Raw genomic sequence first — 25968 nt, forward strand, 5'->3', positions numbered from 1 at the left:
TCCCAGACCAAGCAAACTGAAGCATGTCAGCAAAATCAAAGATCTGGCATATATACTAGCGAAACGTAGGGTTGCCATGAATTGGAAGTCATGTCATGGCCCGATAGTAGAATTGTGGTGGAAAGATCTAGAGAAATGGTCAGAAGCTGAAACTGCAGTATGGCAAGAAGCGAGTAACTCTGGTGGGGAGGAGGAAACAGAAACACTGACAGCTTGGAGGCATTTAGTGGCAACGCTGTTTGGGTCCGTACATGATTGGTCGAGTGACCAAGACTCAGTAGGGAACCCAGATGAAAGTCCTCACCCGCAAAGCGCAGGAACAGGAAGGGTGGGAGAATAGGCTCGGGAGGGTGGGGTGGGGGGAGTAGTGTATATTATTGATACGAAGTAACAATTGAATGATGTTAAAATATACTGCAAGTCTGGTTTGTATTGTTGTTAAATAAGAAATAAAAATTGTTAATAAAAAAAAACCCTAGGCAAATCTCCAGGGGAAGATGGCTATACGGCCGGCTTTTACAAGACCTTTAACAAGCAACTAACACCATTTCTGACAGAATTATTTAACGAGATACTAGAGACAAGAGAAGCACCAGACTCCTTCAAAAGAGCATAGATTACGGTGATCCCCAAGGATGGGAGAAACCCTAAACATTGTGGGTTATACCGCCCTATCTCCCTTCTCAACCTTGATGCCAAAATCTACACTAGGGTGTTAGCTGCTAGATTGGAAATACTAATGCCTCAGCTAATACACTCTGACTAAGTTGGGTTTATACTGGGAAGGCAAGGGGCGGACACTATGCGCAAAACACTCCACCTCGTTCACACATTGCATACCCTCCCCGGTGACCCTGCCCTTTTATCGACAGACGCAGAGAAGGCTTTCGACAAAGTTGAGTGGGAATTCCTAAGAGCGGTCTTGCGGAAGGTAGGAATAGGGCAGAGATTTAGAAAAGGAATACAGGCGTTATACACATCCCCCAAAGCATCAATATTTGTAAACGGAGAATATTCCAGATGGTTCGAAACTGAAACGCAGAACCAAACAGGGTTGTCACCTCAATGCAATTCTCTTTGCGCTCTCCCTAGAACCCCTAGCACAAAAAATGAGAACCGACCCCATGGTGGAGGACATGCGACTGGGGGCAACAGAATATAAGGTAGCACTCTATGCAGATGATATCCTATTGCACATAACTAACCCTTCCGTATCCATCCCCCGTGCCCTTCATCTATTAGAGGAATATGGGCAACTCTCTGGGTTCAAAGTGAATAAGACTAAATCGATACTATTCCCCCTTCAGGGATCCAAAGAAGAAAATGAAACCAAATTCCTCCCACTAGGCCTCAAGATTGAACATTCTATATTGAAATACTTAGGCATACAGATCATCAAAACTCTAACCGACCTATATGAGGCCAATTTCTCCTCCCCTTCTCCAGCGATTCACTGCTGATCTGAATAAGTGGATTTCCATGTTAGGGCAAATTAATGCAGTTAAAACGGTATGCCTCCCCCGATTCCTGTATCCCTTCCAAATGCTACCTGTTGAGATACCAAAAGGATTCTTCATTGAGACTAAAAAGATCATGGTAAGGTTCCTTTGGCAGGGGAAGAAAGTGAGAATCCCACATAACACACTAACACTTCCCAAAGACAAAGGCGGAGTAGGGCACCCTGACCCACAATCTTATTACAAAGCCACCCAGCTACGCTTTGTAATCCCACACCTTCAAGATCACAAAAACCTCCAATGGATTCACCAGCTACGGTATCAGAGTGGCTATGGGCCCCACATAAAAAGCTCCAACGCAGACTCAAAGGCCACTCAATATTAAGCACCATATGGAGTATATGGCGAACAGGAAAAGAAATGCGCAAGATCACCACCTGGCCATCCCCTACTCAGCCATCTATGGTCCCATGGCATAAACAACCACATCCCTAATGTAGGAAGGTTCCAATCATGGTACGAGGCAGGCCTGGAGAGGGTGGGGCAGCTGCAAAGAAAAAACTCTCATCTCACTCCCAGAACTGACCGATGCACTAGGAATAGGCACACTACCCACATTCCAATACATACAAATAAAAGGTAGTTCTAACGAAACCTGAATTCAAGGATAAACTAAAAAGAGACCTTACCCCATTCGAAAGACTCCTGGGCTCCAAATCCGAAACGAAAGGCCTCATATCTGTATTGTACAAAGATCTAATAGCGGCAGGGGATGGATCCACGGACCCGCTGAGAAGTAGATGGGAAAAAGACGATATAAGCCCTGACCAGTGGGAAATAATGTGTGATGCGGCATCCAAAACGTCCCTATCTAGCCAATACAAACTTCACGCCATTAAATTATTACACAGGTGGCAATATGATCCACTCAGACTCTCAAAAATGTCCAAAACAATGAGTCCGAGATGCTGGAGGAAATGTGGGGAAATAGCCAACTATTGCCACATGTGGTGGAGTTGCCCGCACATAAAAGTTTTCTGGGGTGAGGTCCTGGGTTGGATCAAAGAAATAGATGGTATACAAAGAGTTGCCGAGGAAGACGATTGGATCAGAATCATAGGACTGATCCCCCAACTATTACTGGTGCCTCGAGCCTTACGGGTAATCAAATGGAAATCCTCAACTGTTCCGGGAAAAAACGAATGGATCAATATAGCCTCCAACATCTACACAATGGAAATGATCACAGCCTCTCTGCACAACAAAGCTTCGCAATGCGAAACCCTATGGATGGACTTCAAAAATAAATACCTTACAACAACTTCAAACTCCCAATCTGACAAACCTCCAGGGACCTAATGCAAGTTGAATGGATCAATAGATGACCTAGGAAGACAGCTCAGATCTCTCAACGGAGAAGCCACCGCAACAGTAGGACTATGACCATTTTTGAAACTATAACAATGCATATGTTCCACTCTTGTTATGTAACCATGAGCTAACAATGATGTACTATATTATGTGATTTTTTTTTAAATTAATAAAACCAAATTTTTTTTTTTTAAAAAGCCGCTTCAAAAATTGGACTACAATAGAGATCTTAAAATAGGATCCCAGCTCTGGCGAGCGCTTAAAAATAGATGGCGCTGCGAGTTAGCCTTTCACAGTGACAGCCTGAAGTCCCAGATGGGCCAAATCAAGCAAAAATGGATGCTAGCATATCTTTCCTGAGAATGGTGTAACCGTCCGGGATGGCTAGGGACAGGGAGATGGTGTGGGCAGGGTGGGATCTGGCATTGATGAGCGCTCCTGTGAGGACCTTTGTGGTATTCGCTTTGGTGTCAGTGGTGAAGGTGGTTTTATTCGGTGTGTGTTAGAGAGCTAGTGAGGGTTTTGGACAAGGGGGGCATGTTGGTTTCTTGTTGTGTTTGTGGTAAGTGACTGGGAGGGGTTGTAGAGGTGTTCTCGTGGTGGCGGGGATGTTGGCTCTCTAATTGAGGTGTGCATTCCTCCAAGTGATCGGCAGGGTTATAGTTTGAAGGTACTGCCGGGACACTAGAAGGTAGGTGGGACACTAGGCTATTATTTCGATTGTCAAGGGGGCAGGGTTCACTAAAGTTTGAGGTTGGCTTATATCCCATGTCCTGTGGGATAGATGTGGAGTTGGGTTGGCATGCTTTGGGTAGGAAGCATGAGGGAGGGATGTTGCGAGAGTCCAGAAGATTATTTGTCATTTTTAGGGTGAGTGTGTAACTATAGTTGGTGGTGGCATGCTGTGGGTGGTTTGAGGGGCATGCCGTTGGTTTCGGGTTGTCCATGACTAGGTGGGGCCAGGCCGGGGTTAGTCTAGGCCTGATGAGTGAGGCTTTGGTGGAGGGCGGCATTAAGTGATTGTCGTGCGGGTGGCTACAGGTAAAGGACACCTAAAATTGAGTTTCTATGGAGGCTTTGGTAACTTGGTAGTGCACCGTGGCCATTGCCTGTGATGGTAACTAGGTTTGACATTTTAAGACCAAGGTGGGCAGACAACTGTGTCTAAATTGGAGTCTAGTAGAGGCATATTTAAATGCAGTATATTATGGCCAAGGTGAGCACAGAAAAACAACTAGCGCAGATTTCAAGGTAGCACATCCAAATGCAATATTCTAGGGCTGGCACATCTAAATGCAATTTTTAAGGCAGCCTATCTAAATACAATTTTCAAGGGAGCATATCTAAATACAATTTTCAAGGGAGCATATCTAAATGCAAATTTCAGGGCCACACATCTAAATGTAATATTCAGGGCAGCACATTTAAACGCAATAATCAGGGCTGCACATCTAAAAGCAATATTCTAGGGACAACACATCTAAATGCAATATTCAGGGCAGCATATCTAAATGCCATATTCAGGGCAGCACATTGAAATGCAATATTGAGGGCAGCATATCTAAATACAGTATTCTCTGGCCAACACATCTAGATGCAATATTCTAGGGCCAACACATCTAAATGCAATATTTAGGGCCAACACATCTAAATGCAATATTCAGGGCAGCACATCTAAATGCAATATTCTAGGGGCAACACATCTAGATGCAATATTCTAGGGGCAACACATCTAGAAGCAACATATCTAAATGCAATATTCAGGGCAACACATCTAAATGCAATATTCAGGGCTGGGTAATAGATCAAAATGCAATATTTGAGGGGAAACACATCTAAATGAACTTCTGAAGGCCACACAGCGAAATGCGATTTTTAAGGGCCAGTGTGTTCACATCACACTTCTAGGTTATACTTTAAAGTGGCACATCTCAGGGTAATAAATCAAAGTCAAGGTGATCTAACCATTTTCAAGAGCACTAGAACACATCCAAGAACGATTTTCAAGAAGTCATATTTGTGGTCATGAGGTGAAGGCCACGCAGTTAGCAACATTGTGGAAAGGGTGAGCATGTGCAGAGTGTTGGCTGGTGGGTGGGTAGTCTGTAGTTAGTCACACTGTGGAGCATAAAAGATGGTGGGAGTGTTAGTCAGGGGTACCTTACCGGTACGGTACCAATACTGCTGCTGCTTTCTGTGGATCAGAGCTGTGGGAATCTATGGAGTGATGCTTGCAGCTCAGACAGGGTCCTTAGGTGTGGGCCTTTGTTAGGGGGCCTTTATCAGGGGGCCAGCGACCCTGATTGGGCAGATGAGCTGGGCCCAGCCGATGGAAGAAGTCCAGTTGTGTCGCCCATGGTCGGAGGAGTGCTCGTGACCGCTGGAAGCAATATTGCTGTATATCGCCCAGGAGACCCTGGCATAGTGCTGCTTGACACCCGGAGCTGGAAAGGTTCAATATGATTGAAGAATCTTTCAAGGGACACACCTGCCGCCACATCCAACCACTTTCCCATGCCGGAAAAGGTCGAGGGTCGCTGTGTGCAAAGTCTGCCGGTAGGTTTCCCGCCACCAAAATCCAAAGAAGACAGATTTGGTGAGGGGTCCACAGTACAGTCCAGTGGTCGAGTCCAGGATGCCAGAAGTCATCCAGAGATCTGAGCTGCGACTGCAGCACTGAAGAACCAACTGTCGGTGTACCGCAAAATCCTGAAACCTGACAACTACTTCTGCCACTGCACCTGTCACCACCGGAAGTCATCCAAGGTCTGCAATGGTCTCATCTTCTTCAGCCAGCACTGTCAGGGACCACAGCAAGTTTTACTTTCGTTGGACATCCACATCCGGAGCAACGACCCACCAACAGAGACCATCGCGAAGACCAAAAGTGCTGCCTTTACGACACTGCTTGGATCTTTTTTTTTCTCTGGACCTCAACATCCCAGCAACGACTTCTTCCAAAGGGGTCCATCCTCGAGGGGTCCTGTTGAGTGAAGCCAAGAAATTCCACCACAAAGGTACTGTGACAAGGAAGAGCATCTTCCAGCCTCAAATTATTAGGGGTTCCAGATTCATTTCGAATCCTGTTCTCCTGTGGCATCTCAGGTAGTATGGGGTGCTGGGACATGTAGAAAGAAAAGCAGCGCATTACTGAACTTATTTGGACAGGGCGTAGTATACAGGAAAGTACACCCTAACCTTTCCCTTTCATGTTGCCCAGGTGGGGGGGGGATCCTCACACAGTATTACTATTTAAGTCTAAAGAACGTATACTGCTAATATTCCTAAACTAACCTGCTTTTCTACAGTGATCTATGAAGTTACACCTTGCTTAGTAATTCTCATGCGTTTTTAAAACTGTCAGCAGTTGGTGCATTTCAAATGGATCCAAGTATAGTTTGGTACCACATAGAGTATATATATCGTTGCCATTATTAGAATAGTGTGCCCGAGTACAAAGTGTTTTTTATTTATATGCATATAATTATCTGAACCATATATATATATATATATATATATATATATATATATATATATAAATATATATTATACATTACTCACCGTAATAGTATTTCTGATGCTTGTATCTGCTTAGATTCACATGCTGTGCATAGGCTGACATCTAGTGGAAGCTGCAGAGTGTTACAGTTTGTTTTTCGAAACTGGAAAAGGGGCGTCTAACTAGGGCGTGCTAGTAATACTATCCCTAGTGTGACGTCCACTGTACCCATAATCCCTCATGCGTGCAAGACCCTCAGATTGTATTTTTTCTTACACGAGGTAGCATGAGGATTAGCGTGAGTACAAGTATCCAAGCAGATAAGATAGATAAGACTACAAGCATCCCTGCGCCTTCTCTCAGAGGGGAGGAAGGGCGGATGCATTTGAATCTAAGCACTAGCTTTATGCATGGGTTCAAAGGGGGGGCATGAGTTTAGCAAGCACCCCATTAAGGTCCCACCCTGGTGGTGGGTTCGAAATTGGAGGGTGGAGCCTCTTTACCCCTTCCATAAAGGCTTTGACAACTGGCACTCTCCACCATGACACCTTATGGGAGGTGGTGTAGGCTGACAGCGCCGCCAGGTGTACCTTGAGTGAATTAAATACCAATTCTGCGTCCAGAAGATGGAGCATGTGGGTGACAATATTGGAAGGAGTGCAATCAATTGGCTTGATTTGTTTATCCTCGCAGCAAATAACAAATCTTTTCCATTTATCAAAATAACAGTGACTAGTGTTAAGTTTTCTTGATTCTTTTAAGATATCCATACATCTCTGGGGTAAATTGAGATGGCCGAACTCTGACTTCAGGAGCAATGCTGCCAAGTTCAAAGAGTTTGGTTGAGGATGCACGGTTTGTCCTTCGTGCTGGGAGAGTAGGTTGTACCAGCACGGGAATCTGATGGGGTTGCACACCGCCAGTCTGCACAGGTGTGAGAACCATGGTTCCAAGGAGGAACTAGGATGAGCGTCATCGATTCCCTGTGTATCTTGTTGACCACCTTTTTCATCAGAGGAGTTGGTGGAAAAGCGTAGGCAAACATCCCAGACCAATTCATCCATAGAGCGTTCCCCTTGGAGCCTGGCTGGGGGAACCTGGATGTGAATTCTGGGCATTGTCTGTTTTCGCTTGTGGCGAATATGTCTATAGTGGGGAAACCCCACTGAGAGAAAAGATCTTTTACGACTTGTTCGAGTAGATGCCATTTGTGTTCTTCTGGAAGGGGATCTCTGCTCAAAGCATCCGCTAGTGAATTGAGATCCCATGGAACATGTTGAGACGACAGGTAAATGTTCCGTTTGAGTGCCCATATCTACATTTTCTGGGCAAGCCTGGACAGATTTGGCGAACAAGTGCCCCCTTGTTTGTTTATGTAAAACATTGCCGTCGTGCTGTCTGTTAGGATCTGCACTGACAGGTTGGTTAGGTGGGGTTCGAACGCCCAAATCGCTCTGAAGACTGCCAGTAGTTCTAGCAGGTTGATGTGATTCGGAGCCACTGTGTGAGACCAGAGACCCTGATCTGTGTGGTGAAGGAGGTGTGCTTCCCACCCTGACAGGGATGCATCGGTTGTGAATACGGCCTGTAGTTTCCGATCGTAAAAGGGTTTAATCTTTGAAGGATTCTCTCTTGTCCACCAGCGAAGACACTGTACTAGTGTTGGCGAAACGACCACTAGATCGTCCCACTGACCACTTGTCTGAGACCACTGTTTCGCCAACCATTTGGGCATGGGTCGCATGTGCAGGCGCGCGTGGGAAACCAGGTAAATGCATGATGCAATCATTCCTATCAAACACATCGCTTTGCGCATCCTTATCTGGCGACCGGACTGATATTGAGGAATTTGCAGTAACAGATTAAAAATTCTTTCCTCTGATGGAAAGGCCAACCCCTCATTGGTGTCTAGGACAGCTCCTAGGAACTGTTTGGAGGTGCTTGGCACCAGGCGTGATTTTTACTTGTTGATTGAGAAGCCCAATTGGAAGAGGAGGTCGATTGTACTTTGAATGTTGGATCTGCAAATTACGGGGGTTTCCCCTGTGATGAGCCAGTCGTCCAGGTAAGGGTACACTGGGAATGCCTCCATGCGTAGGTGCCCCGCTACCACCACCAGTACCATGGTGAATACTCTTGGAGCCGAGGCTATCCCGAATGGCAGCACCTTGATCTGGTAGTGCTGGCTGTCCACCTTGAAACACAAGAATCTTCTGTGCGCTGGGAGCATGGAAATATGAAAATAAGCATCTTTCATATCCAATGTTGCCATGTAATCTCTTCTTTTTAGAAGGGGGATTACTTCCTGGAGTGTAGTCATGCGAAGTTTTTGTGGCTTGACATACTCGTTAGATCTTTTCTTGGCACAAGGAAGTAAGTTGAATCAATACCCTTGTTTACCTGGTTGCCCGGGACGAGTTCTATTGCGTCCTTTGCAAGAAGGAGGACTCTTTGGTGCTCCAAGGAGTGTATCTTCTGTCTTGGAGGATGGTCGCGGGGGCGCTCCAGTAGCTCTATACAGTATCCCGCGGACACTGTGGACAGCACCCATCTGTCCGAAGTGATCCCTTCCCATGCGTGGGTGGGGACCAGGAGCGGTACTTCACTGTTTATTGGGAGGCATAGCGCCTCTACCTGGGCTGCCTCTACCCCTACCGCGGCCCCTCTTGACATCTGGAGAAATTTTGGGAAGCCTGTTGGTTGCCGCCCCACAAGGTTCCTTGGTTCCGATAGTAATTGGACCCTCTATGGGAGTTTTGGCTGCGAAAGCAACGAAAATTATTATTTCCCCACTGTTTTGTGGGTTTGTTAGTTGGCTAAGGGACTTTAAGGTGTCACATTCATCCTTGGCCGTTTTTAGCGCTTCCTCCACTGCTTTTCCAAACAGGACGTTTGGTTCCACCAGCATGTCAATGAGGGTGGCTTGGGTCTCGGGTTTAAACCCTGACTGCCTCAGCCAAGCGTGTCTTTTTATTACTGTGCTTTCTGCTATTGAGAATGCATCCAGACACTGATCTTCCTTCCGACGCAATCTGGGCCAACTGGCTCTTTAGAGGTTCTGGTGCATAGGCAATGAGGGCAGCTACCTGTTCCCATTGATGGAAGTTGTAGCTTGCCAGCAGAGTAGTGGTATTGGCAATACGTGCTTGGTATGCATATGTGGATGCCACCTTCCTTCCTAGCCCATATATTCTCTTGCTCTCCTTGTCCCGGGGAGCTTCTGCAGATGCTAGTGGTGTTCCCGCTCTTTTTCTGATGGTTGTAACCACTACTATGGTCGGAGGGAGCGGCACTGAATAACTTTTATATTTGTGGGTTAACTGCCCGGGTAAGATTAGGGGTGAGCAGAGAAGGATCGATTCTGCCTTGAATAGACTTTAGAATGGGGATAGCCTGGGAAATGGATCTTTTATCCCCTAGAATTTGCTCTGCAAAATCTCTCTCTTCTTGGGCCCCCTGAGTGTAAATTTGGAAAATGGCTGCCACCTTAGCTAAAACTTTGCTAAGCAAAGGCTGATTGTCAACAGGTGAGTCATTCACCAGGGGGTCCTTGGGAATAGGGGAGTCGAGACTACAGGCCTCTGCCTCATCTTGCTCCTCCTTTTCCCCTGGTCCTCATCATCTCCATAGTAATCGACCCCGATCTGGTCATCTAGTATTTGTACTTCTGAATCCTCACCATACTGCTGGTAAGGTTCAACACTAAAAGGGTCTGAAATCAGCCCCTGAACTGAAGTCTCAGCACAGAGTCTCTTAGTAGGAGGTTGAGGGTCTTTGGATCCCGAAGGGGCAGAGGTAGCAGGGGTATTGTGATAGCTCTGGAAGTAATTATGGTCTTTCTTGTAAAAATCTACAAAAAAAGACATTCTCCTCATTACTCTGTCAATGTCTTCTGAGTTCCATTCTTTGGAACTGGGAACAACCCTTTCCTGCTGCGTTTCCTCCTCTATTCCCATATCCTGGGGCGTGGGAGGGACAATTATTGGCCTAGTGACAGGGTCAGGGGTCTAGGACTTCTCTAAAGATTTGCGTTGTTTCTCTTTCTGAACCTGGTGTTCAGAGGCTTTCTTATGTTATTTTTCCCCTTTCCCATGTGGAGAGGAATGTTTTTCGGAGCCCTTGGACTTTCCTGAATCTTTCGACGCCTGGCGTAGAGAATCGGAGAAGGGATCACAAGATCCGGGAGTCTTGGCAGTGGGATGTGGAATCTCGGAAGCAGACGCCGAACGAACTACCGGAGTAGCCGTCGAAAGTGCTGCCTGGGGGTAGAGGTCGGATTCGTCTTCTGACGACCATACCTCCGTGACTTTAGGTAGTGTGGCAATCTTAGCAATCGTGGATGGTTGCTGTGTGTCATGGGTGACCTGCAACGCCCAGAGGACACCGATTTGGCGGACCGCTGTCTCGGTGTCTTTTTATTCTGATCACTCGACACACGTGTCGATCTCGGGAGGGGTTAGTGTGTTTAGTGGAAGAGGTGTGGGTAGTGCTCTTGCGGCCGGGTGTTATCCCCATAACTGACCCGCCGGTCAGTCCTCCGAGGTCGGGGGCTTGCGCTTGTGTGCCCAACGACAACCCTGTGCCCTCGCCGTCCGATACGGCGGCGTTGCTGCCATCGCTGAAGGAACCCACTGCGTCAATGGCTTCGAGTTGCTGGCGTAGTAGGCCCACCGCTTGGTGGAGCGGTCCTTAAGTGTCTTGGCTTTGAAGATCTTACAAGCTCTACAATTTGCCTCGGGGTGGTCCCTTGGAAGACACAGGTTACAGATGTTATGTTTATCTACCCATGGGAATTTACGGTTGCTATTCGGGCCGAATTTAAATGGAGTACTCTCCATATGTTAATACCTGTGAGGGGGCGGGTATATGTAGGAAACAAGTGTGTGTGTGTATGTCCACCCCCCACTCTCCCTACTTGCAGGGCCGAGGCAAGAGGCCTTCCGAGGCCCAGCCGAGGCCAGAGGCCTTCCAAGGCCCAAAGTCCGTTGTGTAGTCTCGACGGCTGTTCTTCCCTCAGGTACCAACGGCGATATTCGGCGATCTTCGACGTGGGGTTTGAAACAGGGATTTTTTGATAATTCTATGGTAAATGGCTAAAAGCCAGGGAACTCCGAAACTATGCTTCCGACAAGTATGGCGGAAAAAAACAATCTGAGGTTCCTACACGCGTGAGGGATCATGGGTACAGTGGATGTCACACTAGGGATAGTAGTTCTGCAGTTTCCACTAGATGTCGGCCTATGCACAGCATGTGATCTAAGCAGATTCCACAAGCCTCAGAAATATACATATATATAGATCAAAAAGCTGCACCATCACTTAACAGTGTGTGGACCTTCCTTTGTGTGGGCTTGGGGTTTCACTGTACTTAAGTACAAGCCTGCATCACATTCTGAAAGTCTCAGCCTTGGTTGCTCGCCAAGTTAAAGAATCGAGAGTCTTGACTGGGGGCGTGCTCTGTGCTTCTATCCCAATCATATAGAGGACAGAAGTACATATACTCCCCTCCAGTCTTTACATACCCAGGGAAATAGAGAAACATGTGATTGGAAAAGGAGAGGAACTCCCGAACAGGGGACAGTACATAACGCCACAACGAGAGAGAGAGTCATGATAGTAAACCAGGTGTGTCCAATGAGCTGAATAGAGAAATACAGGCCTGGGACCCACGAATAAAGAAGGCAAGCAAGAACAACCCTCTTCCTCGTGGCAGTACTTGGCAAGTCAGAAAGTCAAGTGGGCTATACTGGGGAACCTGGGTCAAGAATCATACTTGTGCATGAAATGTTGGGAAAGAAAGAAAAGTAAGAAACAAGATCATCAGGGGAAGGGAGTCATTCCCCCTGGGTACCGCTGAAGTGGCTTTGAAACCAAGATACCAGAAGAAGGGAGTCATTTTCCTGGTAGTTGAATCTGTAAAAAGGATCAAACCACGCAATATTGTGATCCAGGGGAAGGGAGTCATTCCTCCTGCGATGAGGAAACTGAAAACATTTCTGATACAGAGTGTTACTGGATTTACATTCCTTTGTCTGGGAAGGACTGGGAGCAGGGCAAGGGAGTCATTTCCCCTGGTTAAAAACTTGCAGCCAGAATTGTGCTATCCAGTCCAGGAGAAGGGAGTCATTCCCCTGAACCCAGAACAGTGACCCAACCTTTTAGTTTAGTTTTAAGTATAAGGGATAGAATTAGAGATTTTGACACATGGCGGTGGACTCTAATTTACAAGAACATTCTGACAGACTCATTAGCACTTTAGTTGAGGTAGGCAAACCCCTCAGATAGGGAAAGTTAGGTTCTCTTTATTTTCTTGGTGAATAAACAATAAAAGTCTATAGAAACCACTATGCCACTTGTGTGTCAGTCCCCTCCTTCTGCACCTTAAGAGGTAATGCCCATGGCCTCATTTGGAAGAGGGGTGTACTCCAAATGTGCTCAGGCACCCTCAATGGGAGTGGAACAGGTGCTAAGTGCTTGTCGCCGAAAGGTGGCCCTTGTCAACGCTGGTAGTTATCGCCCTTGGCCTATGGGTCCGAGCCAGTAGGTATGCAGGAGTGTTCCCCTGAGGGCACCCTGCTATTCTGGGGCAATGCAGATGGTCCTGTTGGAGCCAGTGGTGGTGCAGAGTCCTTGCCGAAGATATCAAGCATCTTCAAGCAAAGGTTGTCCCATTCATCCAGATAATTGGGTGGGAAACAGTACCTGGGATGCTATTTCCAGGGAGTCTCTGGAACGATGAGGACTCTTCTTTGAAGACTAAGAAGAATGATGCCATGAGAAACCGCCAGGGTAGCAAGACCAACTGACGTGCATCTTCTTGTATTTTCTTATAGAACACCTGTTCTCGGAGAGGCACTTCACTCTGTGCAACCTCAACTGAGACTTTGCACCCTCATCCACTCCTTGTGGAGATAAGTGAAAAGTTTAGCCGCCTTTCAGGGCGGGCCTTGGGGGGCATGGATTGGCAGAGCCCGAAATCCTAGACGTTGTGCTTCTCCTCCAAGCAGTATTAACATATTATGAATTATATGAGAGACACAGTGGCATTGAAAAAAAAGGAAAAATTACTTACCAGTAATGTTCTTTCTATGGATTCTTCTCCCACAGATTTCTCATCAGATAAATATCCCTCCCAGCGTCAGCTGCTCCGAAACGTTTTCGACAAGGGGCATAGCATGACTCGATATCGATGATCGACACCTCTTGACTTGACTGTGCCACTGGTCCGCTCCGGATGGGACTTCAGTAGCATATATACTCGAATGTGACTTCAGCCGCATAAGTACTATGTCACTACTCCCCTGTACCTCAGTTCCTCTTTTCTGCGTGCTCAGCATAATGCTATTTGGAATGTTTCTTGTGAGAGAAAATTTCAATTCGAAAATTCATCTAACTTTCAATCGACTTTCGTCAATATGTAAGCCCTTAAGGCACCAGGACTCAAGCATTGCCAGGACTGCAACTCTAAAATGTCAGTCACCAACCTGCATGGCATCTGTGTGTGGTGTCTCGGTAAAGATCATGATATGGAAGAGTGTGGCTCATGTCATCAAATTAATCCAAAATCCCTCGGCTAAATTAGCACTCAGGCAACCTCTGTCAAAGTCCCCGGCTTGTTCAACCGTAAAGTCATTAGGATAAGAGACTGAAGGCCTGATGCCCAAAAGGAGGACAGGAGCAGTAATAAAGCGATGAAGCGTTTGCACTCTCGAAGCCATTCATCCTCCTCGTCCTTCCATAAGAAAAAAAGACACCATTGCGCTTACACAACTCCGATTCGTCAGAAGATCACAGTAAGGTCTGCCTGACCCCGGGCACATCAAAGGAAGAGTGGAAAGCATTCAAGGAGCAAATACTCCAGATGTTTAAAATGGCTGTAGCAGGTACGACTCAGTCTCAATGCTGCAGTGCAATACGGTACCAGTTGCTTCCGGAGGTTCTGGCACAAAGGTGGCCATTTCTGGTCCTAAGCCCTCATGCTCGACTATGACTGGAGAACCAGCCCTAGTGCCGAAGGGCCTCGCGGTACAGGCATTGATAGGCATAGTAGGCCCAGCGTGTGGGTGGTGCCTGGATCTCCCACAGGGCTCGAGAAGCCAGGCATACAGTCCATCGAGTCATGGGGTGCAACATATACACAGCATGGCTCCCCTGGTGCCGAAAAAGCAGTGTAGAGCTCCGCGCAACCCCTGAGGACACCACCCTCAATATGGTATATCCTGTCTGAGCTGAAATGAGAAGAGCCATTCAAAGGAGGCTCCACTATCTCTCCCACTCTACAGGCCTCAGAAGCATGTAAAGGGGCCTAGCCATATATCCTACAGGGGTAAACCATAGACACAGATCCTTGGGCTATGTGCCCACGAAGATACATAAGGAAAAATAGGAGCCTGAATTCCTCCTGGTCCCCGAAACTCCCCCAGGCTGGAACAATTTATAAGGGCAAAGATAGGCTCCCAGGAACAACACAACCTGAAACAAATTAAGCACCTGATTTTAAATCGCTGAAGCTAACAATACAAGACCTACACAATTGCCTGAGTACTCTTATGAAAGAACTAAATCACTCTATTAAGCTTGAAATCCAAACCTCAATAGAGGACATACAGAAATCATTCTCAGACCTCTCTACAGACACGAGACGGATAAATACAAGAATGAGGTATATCGAAGCATCTGTACAAACAATGTAGGAAGAAGACATCACCCACCTCCAAGGCAAACATACAGACTCCGAGCAGAACATACTGAGGACTTGGAAAAGAGAGACAGTAGGGAAAACATACCGATACAAGGGGCTTGGGAGGGTTCGAGGGACCAGACCTCAGAAGCTGGGTCCTCAAAATGTTTGGTGAAGCCTTCCCCGAAATAGAAAGACGCCATCGTGTTGGAAAGGATCCACCGAGTTCTTCCCCTATGCAAAGGTCGCAAAGTACAATCTTGTAATATAATCAAGATCCAAGCGTATATCACTAAAGAGACCATATTGCAAGTCTTAGCAGCATACGAACCATCCTCTACCAGGGGAAATCTTTACTTATTTTCTAGGACATAGCTGCCCTTACCCTTCAGAAGAGGCAGTCCTTCAGGCCAATAACAGATTAGCTACAGCAAGGGAACAAAGTAAAAGTTGACTTTGCCTTTTCTCCTTCTGCTCTCTTGGGAGGGGAAGCAGGTCCGGTGCACCACGCCAAAGTAATCTGCAAAAATCACCTGATTTCCAGTGAACTATGGATCCGAAGAGACAGGAGAAAGAAGATGGATGTTGAAAACTTCCTGGAGATGCCCACACAACGCCAAGAGAGACAAGTGTCCCTCCGTTCCATGATTGTTGCTAAAAGGGCATTCCAATGGTCCCAAATATCAGAGAAGCCAAGCGACAGGCAGCAAATGTACCCAGGGCCTCGCTGAACACGATTTCAAACTTGCCCAACTGTGTTCTGAATTATGTGGGCGGGGCTGCCACCCCGCAGTGACAATGGGTTGACGACTTATACATCCCAATTGGCTGACCACCTCAGGGGTGGGGTGGCTAGTTTCACCATATTATGCCTCCATCATTATGTTAGTTACTAATTAAAGATGTATTCTTGCATTTGAAATAAATGATTTACCCGTCATCAGCCTTAGGGGTTTGCAGTCAATGTGATATTATTCCCCCTGAAGCACTAAACTACTCAATTGACTATTCAAGCTTATTACCTATAATGTGGGGGGACTGAATTCCCCCTCCAAAATAATCTAGTTGCTATAAAAATTTAAATGGAGTCGGTGGATGTTGCATGCCTCCAGGAAACCAATCTGTTGAAAGAGGATACACACAGATTACGCTCTAAACTATTCTCTCTGAAAGTTCTCACTTCTGCTAAACAGAAGAAAAGAGGGACTGGGATTCCAATTGGTCTCAATGTCCAATTATGCTTAAAGGGAACTAGGATGGGCAAAGACGGGAGATCTGTATTCTGATGGGAACGATTAATGAGGCCCTGGTAACTACAGCGTCTGTTTATGGACCAAACACAGGGCAAAATGTATTTGGGTGGGCAGCCTTGAAGGAGCTACTCTCCTTCTCTAGCGGCTATTTGCTTGCAGCTGTATATGTAGATAAATACTTTAGGCACAACCCAAAGGGCTCCATCGATTAGAAGGTTAGATGGGATGCCTTTAAGACATATTGGGAAGGGATGCTGATAGTGAAAATTAATAAGGTTAGGAGGGAAGAACTATACTTATTCTTGGATAAGCTTAAGGAGCAGGAGGAGATATTTGGAAATACTGACTCCTGTAGATCCTTCAGAAAGATCCACAATTATACTAATCAGATCAACTTCATTAATGGCTCCTGGGCAGAATATGCTATTCTAAAAACCATGCAGTGGTATTATGAGCAGAAAGCACGGAGGATCCTGGATGGAAAACCTAAAGTTAAAGGTCGCTCAGGGCAGATCTTGAAGATTCGATTCAAAGATGGGGAGTTAAAAACCTCCGATCAGATAAATTTACAGAGCAAGAGCAACATTAATGCAATATATATATACTTCGGACAATCTAAAACAAGAGGCGATCAGGTGCCTCGTTACGAGTTGGGCGGTATCCCGGTGGTAAATCTGCTGGAATTCCATCCAACTGAATTACTGTTACCGACACCTGGCCCGGCCAAATTACCGCCGGATAACAAGTGGCTGTGGTGGTGCAAGTCCCCATTTCTTTTAATGGGACTTTTTTGGCAGAATTACCGGTAATTCTGCAGATTTTTCAGCTGTTGAGTGGCAGGACTTTTTCTGGAGGTAACTCCTCCACTCCAGGCCCAACCTCATAATTTGGCATAGTAGTAAAGTTGGCAGTAACGGATTTACCACCAATTTTACCACTTAACGACATACTTGTAAGGAGGACCCAAGAATTTTGTCAGCAGCCAATTGCCCCAGAGCAACATCCTCAATGGGAATAATTCTTTTTAATTTAAATTAGTTTTTTTGGTGAAATTGTCACAGCTTCATTCTACAGTTACATCTTGAATAAACGGTGCTTAATTCAGCAGTTCAACAAACTTTGTCCTTGGGGTTAAAACATTTTAAACCAGTACTTAAGATGGATGGCTCAGGCATGTATACTCAAGGTAAAGGATTACTAGTTCATGTTGGTACAAATCAGATACGAGTGTTCAGGGGGGTGGAGGCATTGTAGCTGTCATTACTGCACCTAGTTCTGTTACTGAATTAGACCAACATAGAGTTCTCGTCGTTATATGGCAAACGGTTTTCCTCTTATGGGGGGTTTAATCATCCCGTCAGCATCCCCTTTTTTCTCTATCTTTTTTATTTCCCATCCCCTTAATACCTTCTAATCAGGGTGGGCTTACATCTGGGGTATTCATTAATTCATTCAGCATTTGTCCCCAATCTATCCCCCTGTCCTTGTCTTCATCAGTAGTGGTCTGGCAATTCAGCATCTCCATTTCTGCAATTCCCCAGCGGTGTGAATCCTTTATCCATAATTGTATAGATGGTCCCCTCATGTTCTTCCATGAGATTGCTATCATGCGTTGGGTCAATATAAATAAGAAGGCTACTATCGATGGGAATATTTATTTAAAAGGAGGAAATCCTAAAAAAACATCTTGTTGAGGCCAGAAAAGCTCCTGGGTTGAATGGGGTTCCCCTTTCCTTCTACAGGACCTTTGGCAGTACATTACTGAAACCACTAAACAAGCTTTTTAACTAGATGTGGAACCAGGGGGCCTCAACGAAGTCCATGGGTGAAGCTAAGAACTCTTTGATACATAAAGATGATCGTGATCCCAGACTATGCTCTTCCTGCTATCCTGTAGCAGTGCTTAACACCGATATAAAACTCTGTGCCAAGATACTGGATAATCGCCTTGAACAAATCCTACCTAATTGAGTCACAATAGATCAATACGGTTTAATTGCAGAGGGGCAGGCTCTGGACAGGATTAGAGGCACCGTCAGCTTAATAGATATAGGCCATAGAAGTGGTATACAGTCGATGATTCTTGCCTTAGATGCCAAGAAGGCCTTCGACTGGGTTGAATGGCCCTTCTTGCGGGCTGTCCTTGCTAGATTTGGTCTTAGGGCAAATTTTATCAAAGTGATATTCTCCTTACATTTCTCGCCTTCATCTAAGATCTTCGAGTGGGCTCCTTTTGAATGTGTTCTAGCTTTCAAGAGGCACTAGGCAGAGATGTCCGTTCTCCCCCTTGCCATTTGTCCTCTTGGTGGAGCCTCTGACATCTAAAATTAGGAAAGATAAATCTATCCATGGTATTCCCTATTCCGGCTCATCACATAAAATCTTATTATTCGCATACTATATTTTTTCTTGCTGTCAGAGCCCGAAACATCCCTCCCTTCCTTGCCTCCCCTATTACAGAAAACCCAAGTAGTCTCAGGATTTAAAATCAATTTAAATAAGTGCGAGGCCTTGCATTTGAATATGCCCTCAGTGAGAGTTGAACATTTGAAGGAGAGTGCACCCTTCCGAAGGGCTGGAGGCGTCTGGAAGATCAAGTAACGCGCAGGTGCCTCAGGTGCATGACCTGGCTCGCTTGGAGCGACAGGTCCTTAAGTATGTCCGAACTCCCGACCTCTAAGGACACCCTGCAGGTCTGGGATAGTATATCATCGAGGCTGGGCTGGACAACCTTTCTGGGGGCCAGCTATCCCTATTCATTTTAACACAAACTTCCACTCAGCATCCATGAGTAGAGTCTACGATTCCTGGAGGGAGGGGCGAATATGGAATTTTAACACAAGTGTTTGAGCAGGATCATATTAGATCATTCGAATCATGCAAGGAGACCTTTGTCTTGATGAGAATTAACGCTTTTGTTACTACTAATTGAGACACTTGGCACTTCATGCAGAAAAGAGGAAAGCTGCTACTAGAACCATAACGACTTGAAAAAATACTATTTTCACATATCGAATCCTTGAAGCTTATTTCCAGCTTATACAAAAGTTTAAATGCAAAACAAAATGAGGGTCTCCCATCTTAAGTAAAAGCATGGCACAAAGAAATAGGAGTGGATCTCTCCAATGATAACTGGTTTCTAACCGGGAGCAATATCGGAAAATCCTCCACCAGCAGCAAACGAGCAGAAAAACACTTAATTAATCTCCAGGTGTTTATGTTTATGCTTCTCCCAGTAAGGCGAAAAATATGTACAAAGGTGCATCAGGGCTATGTTGGCGAGGGTCTGGGGAAGTAGACACTTACATGCACGTTTGGTGGCACTGCCCGAAACGGCAGAAGTATCGGGTGGAGATAATACGCATCCTGAACTATATGACAAGAACTAGTGCCCTATGCACTCCTGAGGTATGCCTAGTGGGGCTTACTAACACCAACCACATTCAGAACAATTAAAGGGATGAACGCCATACTCCTGCTAATGCTCTTGGTTGCTAGGAATGATGTTTCCACACTCTGGAAATCGCCTAGGATACTTGGATTAGAGGAGTGGTGGACTGGAACGTGAATAGGATGACCTGTTTATTGAATAATATCAACCACTTTTTTTAAGAAATTGAGATTGTTTTTAGAATATGTTAAAACACAAAATAAAGACTACACTTGCCCCACCCGGCAAAGAGTACTATTAGACAACTCTTAGTTGGGCTCGTAACTCCTATGAACGAACAGGTGACACTATTGACCAGCCTTGTGAACATAACCATCGAGTTACCCTGATAGGTAGGCCATCCTCTCCCAGAGGAGATGATCTCTCAACATGTAGCATCCGTTTGTACCCTAATGCTGGTGGCATCAGCAGTGACTAAATGTTAGAAGCAATTTTACGAGTTCTAGGTTATTTCAAAGTATGTTCTTTTAATGGTTTTACATTTCCTTCTCCTTCCCTCTTTGGGACCCCTGCAGGACCCCTGCTCCCACTTTCATTCTCTCACTCTGGCCGCCCTCTTTGGGCCGCCGTCCTTCACCTTCCTGTGAGGCAAAAAACCTTGATGTCATCTTTGGCTATGCTCTCTACTTCTTTCTTCACATCACGGACCTTGCCAAGCAGGCCTACTACCAGCTGCACATCCTCAGAGGTATTCTTCCTTTTTTCACTTCCCCCCCATAAACTCAAAGTCTCCAGAGCCCTGAGTCTCTCTAGGCTGGACTACCGCAACAGCCTCTTTCTCAATCTGCCTTCCTCTACTCCCCATCCTCTGCAACTAATCCAGAACTAATCCAGAACAGGATTGCAAGACTTGTCCTTTGCCTCAAGCCCAGGGACCGTGTCTCTCCAGCCCTGAAATCTCTCCACTGACTTCTGGTGGCTCCAAGGATCAAGTTCAAGACCCTCTGGATTGTCCACAAGGCTTTCTGGGGCTGCGGCCCGCACTGCATCGAACTCTCTTTTCCAAAATACCTTCCTTCTCAAGTCCTTCGCTCAGCCATCTCTAACTCTCTGAGAGTCAGGAGCTTCTCCAGGCAGAGAGTGGGGGGTAGGACTCTCTCCTCTGCAGGTGCCACCCTCTGTAATGGCCTCCCTGCCCCCCTCAAACCTGAGCTGGACCACCTAAAGTTCCGAAAGCTGCTCAAGACTTTCCTTTTCACCTCTGATTTCTCTCTCTCTCTCTCCCCTGCTGACCTACCTGCCTGCTGCGCTGACCGGTGGCCTGGCTACACTCAAGAGTCCCACTGGGTGCCAGGATCCTCCACTACCAGTCGCCCCTGCACTGCCTCTGGGCCTACCGCGCACTAAGGGGCTGTAACTGTAACACTACAGTCCCCTGCCCCCTTGCACTTACTCAGTGCTACGCTGCCCTGGCTGCACTTACTCAGAGAAGCTTCTGTTTCCCTCTCCTGGCACTTCCCTTTTCTCCCCCGACCGCACACTTTGCATTCGCACTTGCACGATTTGAATGACACAAGGCCTAGTAAGACTGTTTGTTTTGTGCTCCCTCCGTCTCCCCTCCCTTGTCTTGTCGTGCTTAGAAACACTTGTGTACAGGCGCGTTATAAATGACTTATCATATGTCTTCTTCCTTTCCCCTTCTATTATACTAGGTTCATATTTTGTTAGCATGCAATCCTGCAAGTAAGACGTCTGTTAATCATACTACATTATATAAAACTCTTCATAAAACAATTGGATTATATGTACTTTAATACAGCATAAACTAATGGAAGTCATCATTGTACCAGAAAAACTCGACACATCGCTCTAAAGCTGCACACCTAACACTATAGATTTCAATAGAATCAATATGCTTGTGTGTAGGTCTGCATATACCCCGTCCTCTGAAAGCAATGCATCAACCGATCTATCAAGCGTATCTCATGGATGTTTTGTGGTCAAAATAGGGACAATGTTTGTTGATGCAACAGTTATTTTGTGCAAGAAAAAAATGTATTTGTACAAATGTGAGCATCAAGTAGGATTATTTAAATAAATAATTGGAGGGCCTTATAATTATTTAGTACAGCGAAGGGGTCATATAAGCACACAATAATATTATACTAATAGGTTATGTGCAAGTGTTAGGACCTTGAGAACAAGCATAGCACCGTCCCACCTGTGTTCATTTAATCTGTTGCATTGCTATAGTTACAAAATGTTTACCTTTGTGCTAATCCACTGTTCTGCAAGTATTCCTGTAATCTATCTAACTCTTCAACTGGCAATTGAGCGATGCTGTTCTGCAGGAAAAAAAGAGTAATGTTAAAACATAAGAGTTCACATCACATGATTTGTCTCTGTGTTACAGGTTCAATATGACGGTCTCTCGCCATGAGGGCACTGCTATAGTGTTGTAATGCATTTAAAACTGCATTCAAAAATATTTTTAAAAACAATTTACAGAGGAAATATTAGTTCTTGTGACTAGTCACACACAGATGATAACACTTATTGTTTTAGCAGCTGACCACTCTCACCAAGTGATCTCTGCCAGGCAATTAACAGCGGCTTGCAACTTACTTCTTACCACTTCCCTCCTCGGTACCCCTAGCACTTAGCCCCCTCCCTCATCCCTTCTCTCGCCCTGCACTTGCACTCTCCGAATGCTCGCAAGGCCTAGTAGGATCACCTCTCTCTTTTCTCATTGTTATTATATTTGCTTTTCACTCCCATGTACCCTCCATGTTGCCCTGTGGGTGCTTTGAAACACAATTTACTTGATGTATAAGATGCTTACAAATGCACAATAAATAAATAAAAATAAATAAACAGATGTAAGAAAACAACAAAGGCTATGGGAATACAACTGCTTGTTTCAGTTGTCCGTCTCTCACAGAGTGAGGCACAAATAACTGGTAAAGATATAGGCTGAAATGGGGTTGGATGCAAAAGGCAGGCACTCATCGTTAAAAATATGCAATTTTATTTTTTTATAATTCTGCATCGACACTCAATATAAAATTAATTGTGGTTTTACAGACAAGCCACACTAGGCCAAAGAGTGAGTCGGACTGCAGTACAGGGAGGTGAGATATATGATCAAGTATTTTAACGAACATGAGCACAATAGTCACAATCATTGTCAACAATATTTAAGCAGTGCAGCAGAGTAAACCCCAAAGGTGAGCTTGAAAAATCCAAATGCACGGGTCTTGTTTAGGTTATGACAAAATAATGGCTTCAAGTAATAAGGCTTTTTCAAAAGCAAAATGAGGTTACTAGGCCTTACATATGTGTATATTGAAAGTCTAATAAATTAGACATACAGGTGGCTTTCTCCGGACCTGTTGCAGTCTGGCTACTTTGTTAGAGGATTAGTCTATTGAAAGTAAATGTCTTTTGCAAGGGAGACTTTTTAGCTCCTTGTGGGATAGGATGACAGATAGGCAACGGCCAGGTCGAGGGACGCCTAAGGAGCGATATGAGGCATTAGGTTGTAGAAGAGAAGTTCTAATTCCTTGATGCACAGCCTGAAAGTAAATCACTTAAAGTTTGTTTTGAAACTCCTATTAATGCATAACATGAGGGTATCTTCTGAGATGTGAAGGTTATTTGGTAGATATTATAATATTTCACGGAAGAAAACTTGTATAATAGGCCTACAACCTTGAAGATTTTCTATTAAGAGTCAGTAGTGTAGTATCAGAACTGAGTTTAAAGTAGTATAAATGGTGCTTGACAGATTATGCAGAGTGATGTATGCTGTCACTCTATTAGCATCAAAATACTTCCTTTTATTTTAAACCTTCATTCATTGATTTTTGAATACAAGATAAAGTAAAACCATACATTATTATTAAAAGTAAACAGATAAAGCATGAACATAGCACGGATGGGTGCACCAGAGGGCAGTACAAATGAACTACACAAAGAATATAAGTGATGAAAGTTATCCACAACTGTGTGATCTATCCTCTTAGTCCATAGTCCCCTTTTTCCCTTTTAATTGGAATGTGTACCTCCAGAAGGGAATGGATCATGTTTAATTTGTAAACCAGTGTTGGGAGCATGCACAGACACCATGACTACACAGGACGTCATTCAAACATGTTTCTGGCCCCAACTGCCCTCCTATGTTCTGACCCATCTAAAACACTTGGTAAATTCTGAAGCACCTATTAGATAGGAAACAGGAAATTAATGTACACAATATTTACAGTTTCTTGAATCTAGTCTAGTGATAGACTGCTCAGCGAATGCGTCCATGGTGTACTGTTTACAGCAGGCATGAGGTGTGGCTCATGTAGTTGCCATATAAGTATATACTATGGCAGTAGTGGCTTCTATAATAACCACTGCATATGTAAATGATTTCCACTTTGGATCCTCTTGATACAAATTTACCTCATGAGTGTTCGTGTGGGATATCTTAGAAACCTGAAGTGGTTGCAGATCCCGAAGACTGGCGTTGTGCACATGTGCTTCAGGGGAGCAAGCCTCTAAAAGGCCACTGATGCTACCTCTAAGTAACTCATGGTGGCAACAGTAAAGACAGACAAGTGATCACAGTTCTAGGGCGTTTATTAAATTGTATATGCGGGTTGGGAAAACGCCTAATCTAAACCTAAATCTAAGATGGGAGCAAACTACGACCATCAAAAAATAATAAGGCAGTCCTAGTGGCGTCTAGTCCGAATAAAAAAGCTATTGCCAAACCTTACACTAAATACAAACAAGGGTGTGGTATAGGGTTCACAGGAAAGAAAGAAGTGTTCACAAATGATAAGTCAGGATGCGGTACTCAGGGTCTCCCGTCCCCATGCTTTGAGCATGGGACAAGGTAGGACTCCGGAGCACAGCACACGCTCGAGCTTTCCTAGCACGTGCTAACAGTTCCACTCTCAACTATCAGAGCCTTAGGTGGTTAAATCTCTTTTCTACAAAAAGTCTCTTGCCTCCGAGGATCTGATGTGTTCCGAAATAATAAACAAATGTTCCTTTCTGCTTGCACGTTGGGTGATGTCTTTTCACCCCTGGGCCCCCCTCTTCCAGGCTCAGATCCCTAGAAAGTTCATAGCGATATCGGGACCTTTGGTGTTTCAATATCTTGCTTCCAAGGGCCTGATGTATTCAAAACAAAAGTTATTTTCTACTTGTCTATAGAGTGATGGTTCTTCCCCTCTGGGTCCCCCCTCTTCCGGGCTCAGACCCCTCTCGAATGTCAGCCTTCCTCTGTCAGGTTCACTATGGCTCTCAACACAATCTCATCTATGCCATTCACGAATTTCACGAATATTAATGTCTTTTTAAACAGTTCACTGTGGACATCCCTCTGTCGGGTTCACGCTTGTCAACACACGGTACCTTGTGACTTCAGACTTTGCCCCCTGTTAATCGGCATCCCTCCGTCTGGTTCACTTTTGCCAACTTCTGCAATTCACACAGTTCCTTTTTTTTTTTTAAACATTTTTATTAGTTTATTCACACAAACAATACAAACCAAACTTGCCATCAGGTTGTCTGTCTCCTCCTCCCCCCTAGTACTGCTTGATTCTTGCCATACCATGGTTTCTGCCCCAGTCCATTTCTACAAGTCTTTCCACCATACCTCTAGTCATGGTCTGTGGCATGTCTTCCACCCCATAGCAATTCTCCTCTTTGCCAGCACATATGCCAGGTCCCTTAGTTTGCACACGTGCTTAAATTTTTGTGGTCTAGGGAACCCCCCCCAACAAGCAGGCCCACACTATATCGACCACAATCTTAATACCTCTTTCTGCTAGTCTGTGTGCCACTTCGCTCCAAAAGCGCTCAATGCCCGGGCATGACCAAAACATATGTACCATACCTGAATTCTCTTCATCACATTTGGTGCATGCTTGCCGTCTTCTTGGGTGTCATATACGTCCTATGCGTAATATACAGTTGAATCTGCTTTAGTCTAGCATTCCTTGACACCTTCATATGGTACCCCTGTGCTCGTTCCCACATCCCGTCATCCATCAGGGCCCTCACTTAAGCCTCCTAGTCTAGTCTCAGTTGTACTACCTCCTTTCCTACCTTGGACATCATCATCTCGTATATTCTGGATATCTCATGTCCCCCCTCTGCTATGTCATAGATTGTATCTATGGTAACATCTGGTTCTTCCTCCAATGCCACTTCAGGCCATGTCCTCTTGATTCTCCGCACCATTCTATGATACGTGATATACTGGCCTATATGTAACCCAGTTTCCTCCAGGGACGTCATTTCACCAAAATGCCAGGGGT

The 25968-nt window shown here is 45.3% G+C and overlaps 1 protein-coding gene across 4 annotated transcripts in view; it reads right to left on the minus strand.

Annotated features, from left to right (window-relative positions):
• HTT (huntingtin) overlaps window positions 1-25968 on the minus strand; it is a 2905635-nt gene that overhangs the window by 934668 nt on the left and 1944999 nt on the right. For all 4 annotated transcript variants that reach the window (XM_069632055.1, XM_069632053.1, XM_069632052.1 and 1 more), the window contains one exon: window positions 21920-21996. In XM_069632055.1, coding sequence (XP_069488156.1) covers window positions 21920-21996 — 77 coding nt within the window. The remainder of the gene's footprint in view (window positions 1-21919; window positions 21997-25968) is intronic.

This window comes from Ambystoma mexicanum, chromosome 6q (genome assembly GCF_040938575.1).
Source record: "Ambystoma mexicanum isolate Mex_15411 chromosome 6q, UKY_AmexF1_1, whole genome shotgun sequence".
Taxonomy (NCBI): Eukaryota; Metazoa; Chordata; class Amphibia; order Caudata; family Ambystomatidae; genus Ambystoma; species Ambystoma mexicanum.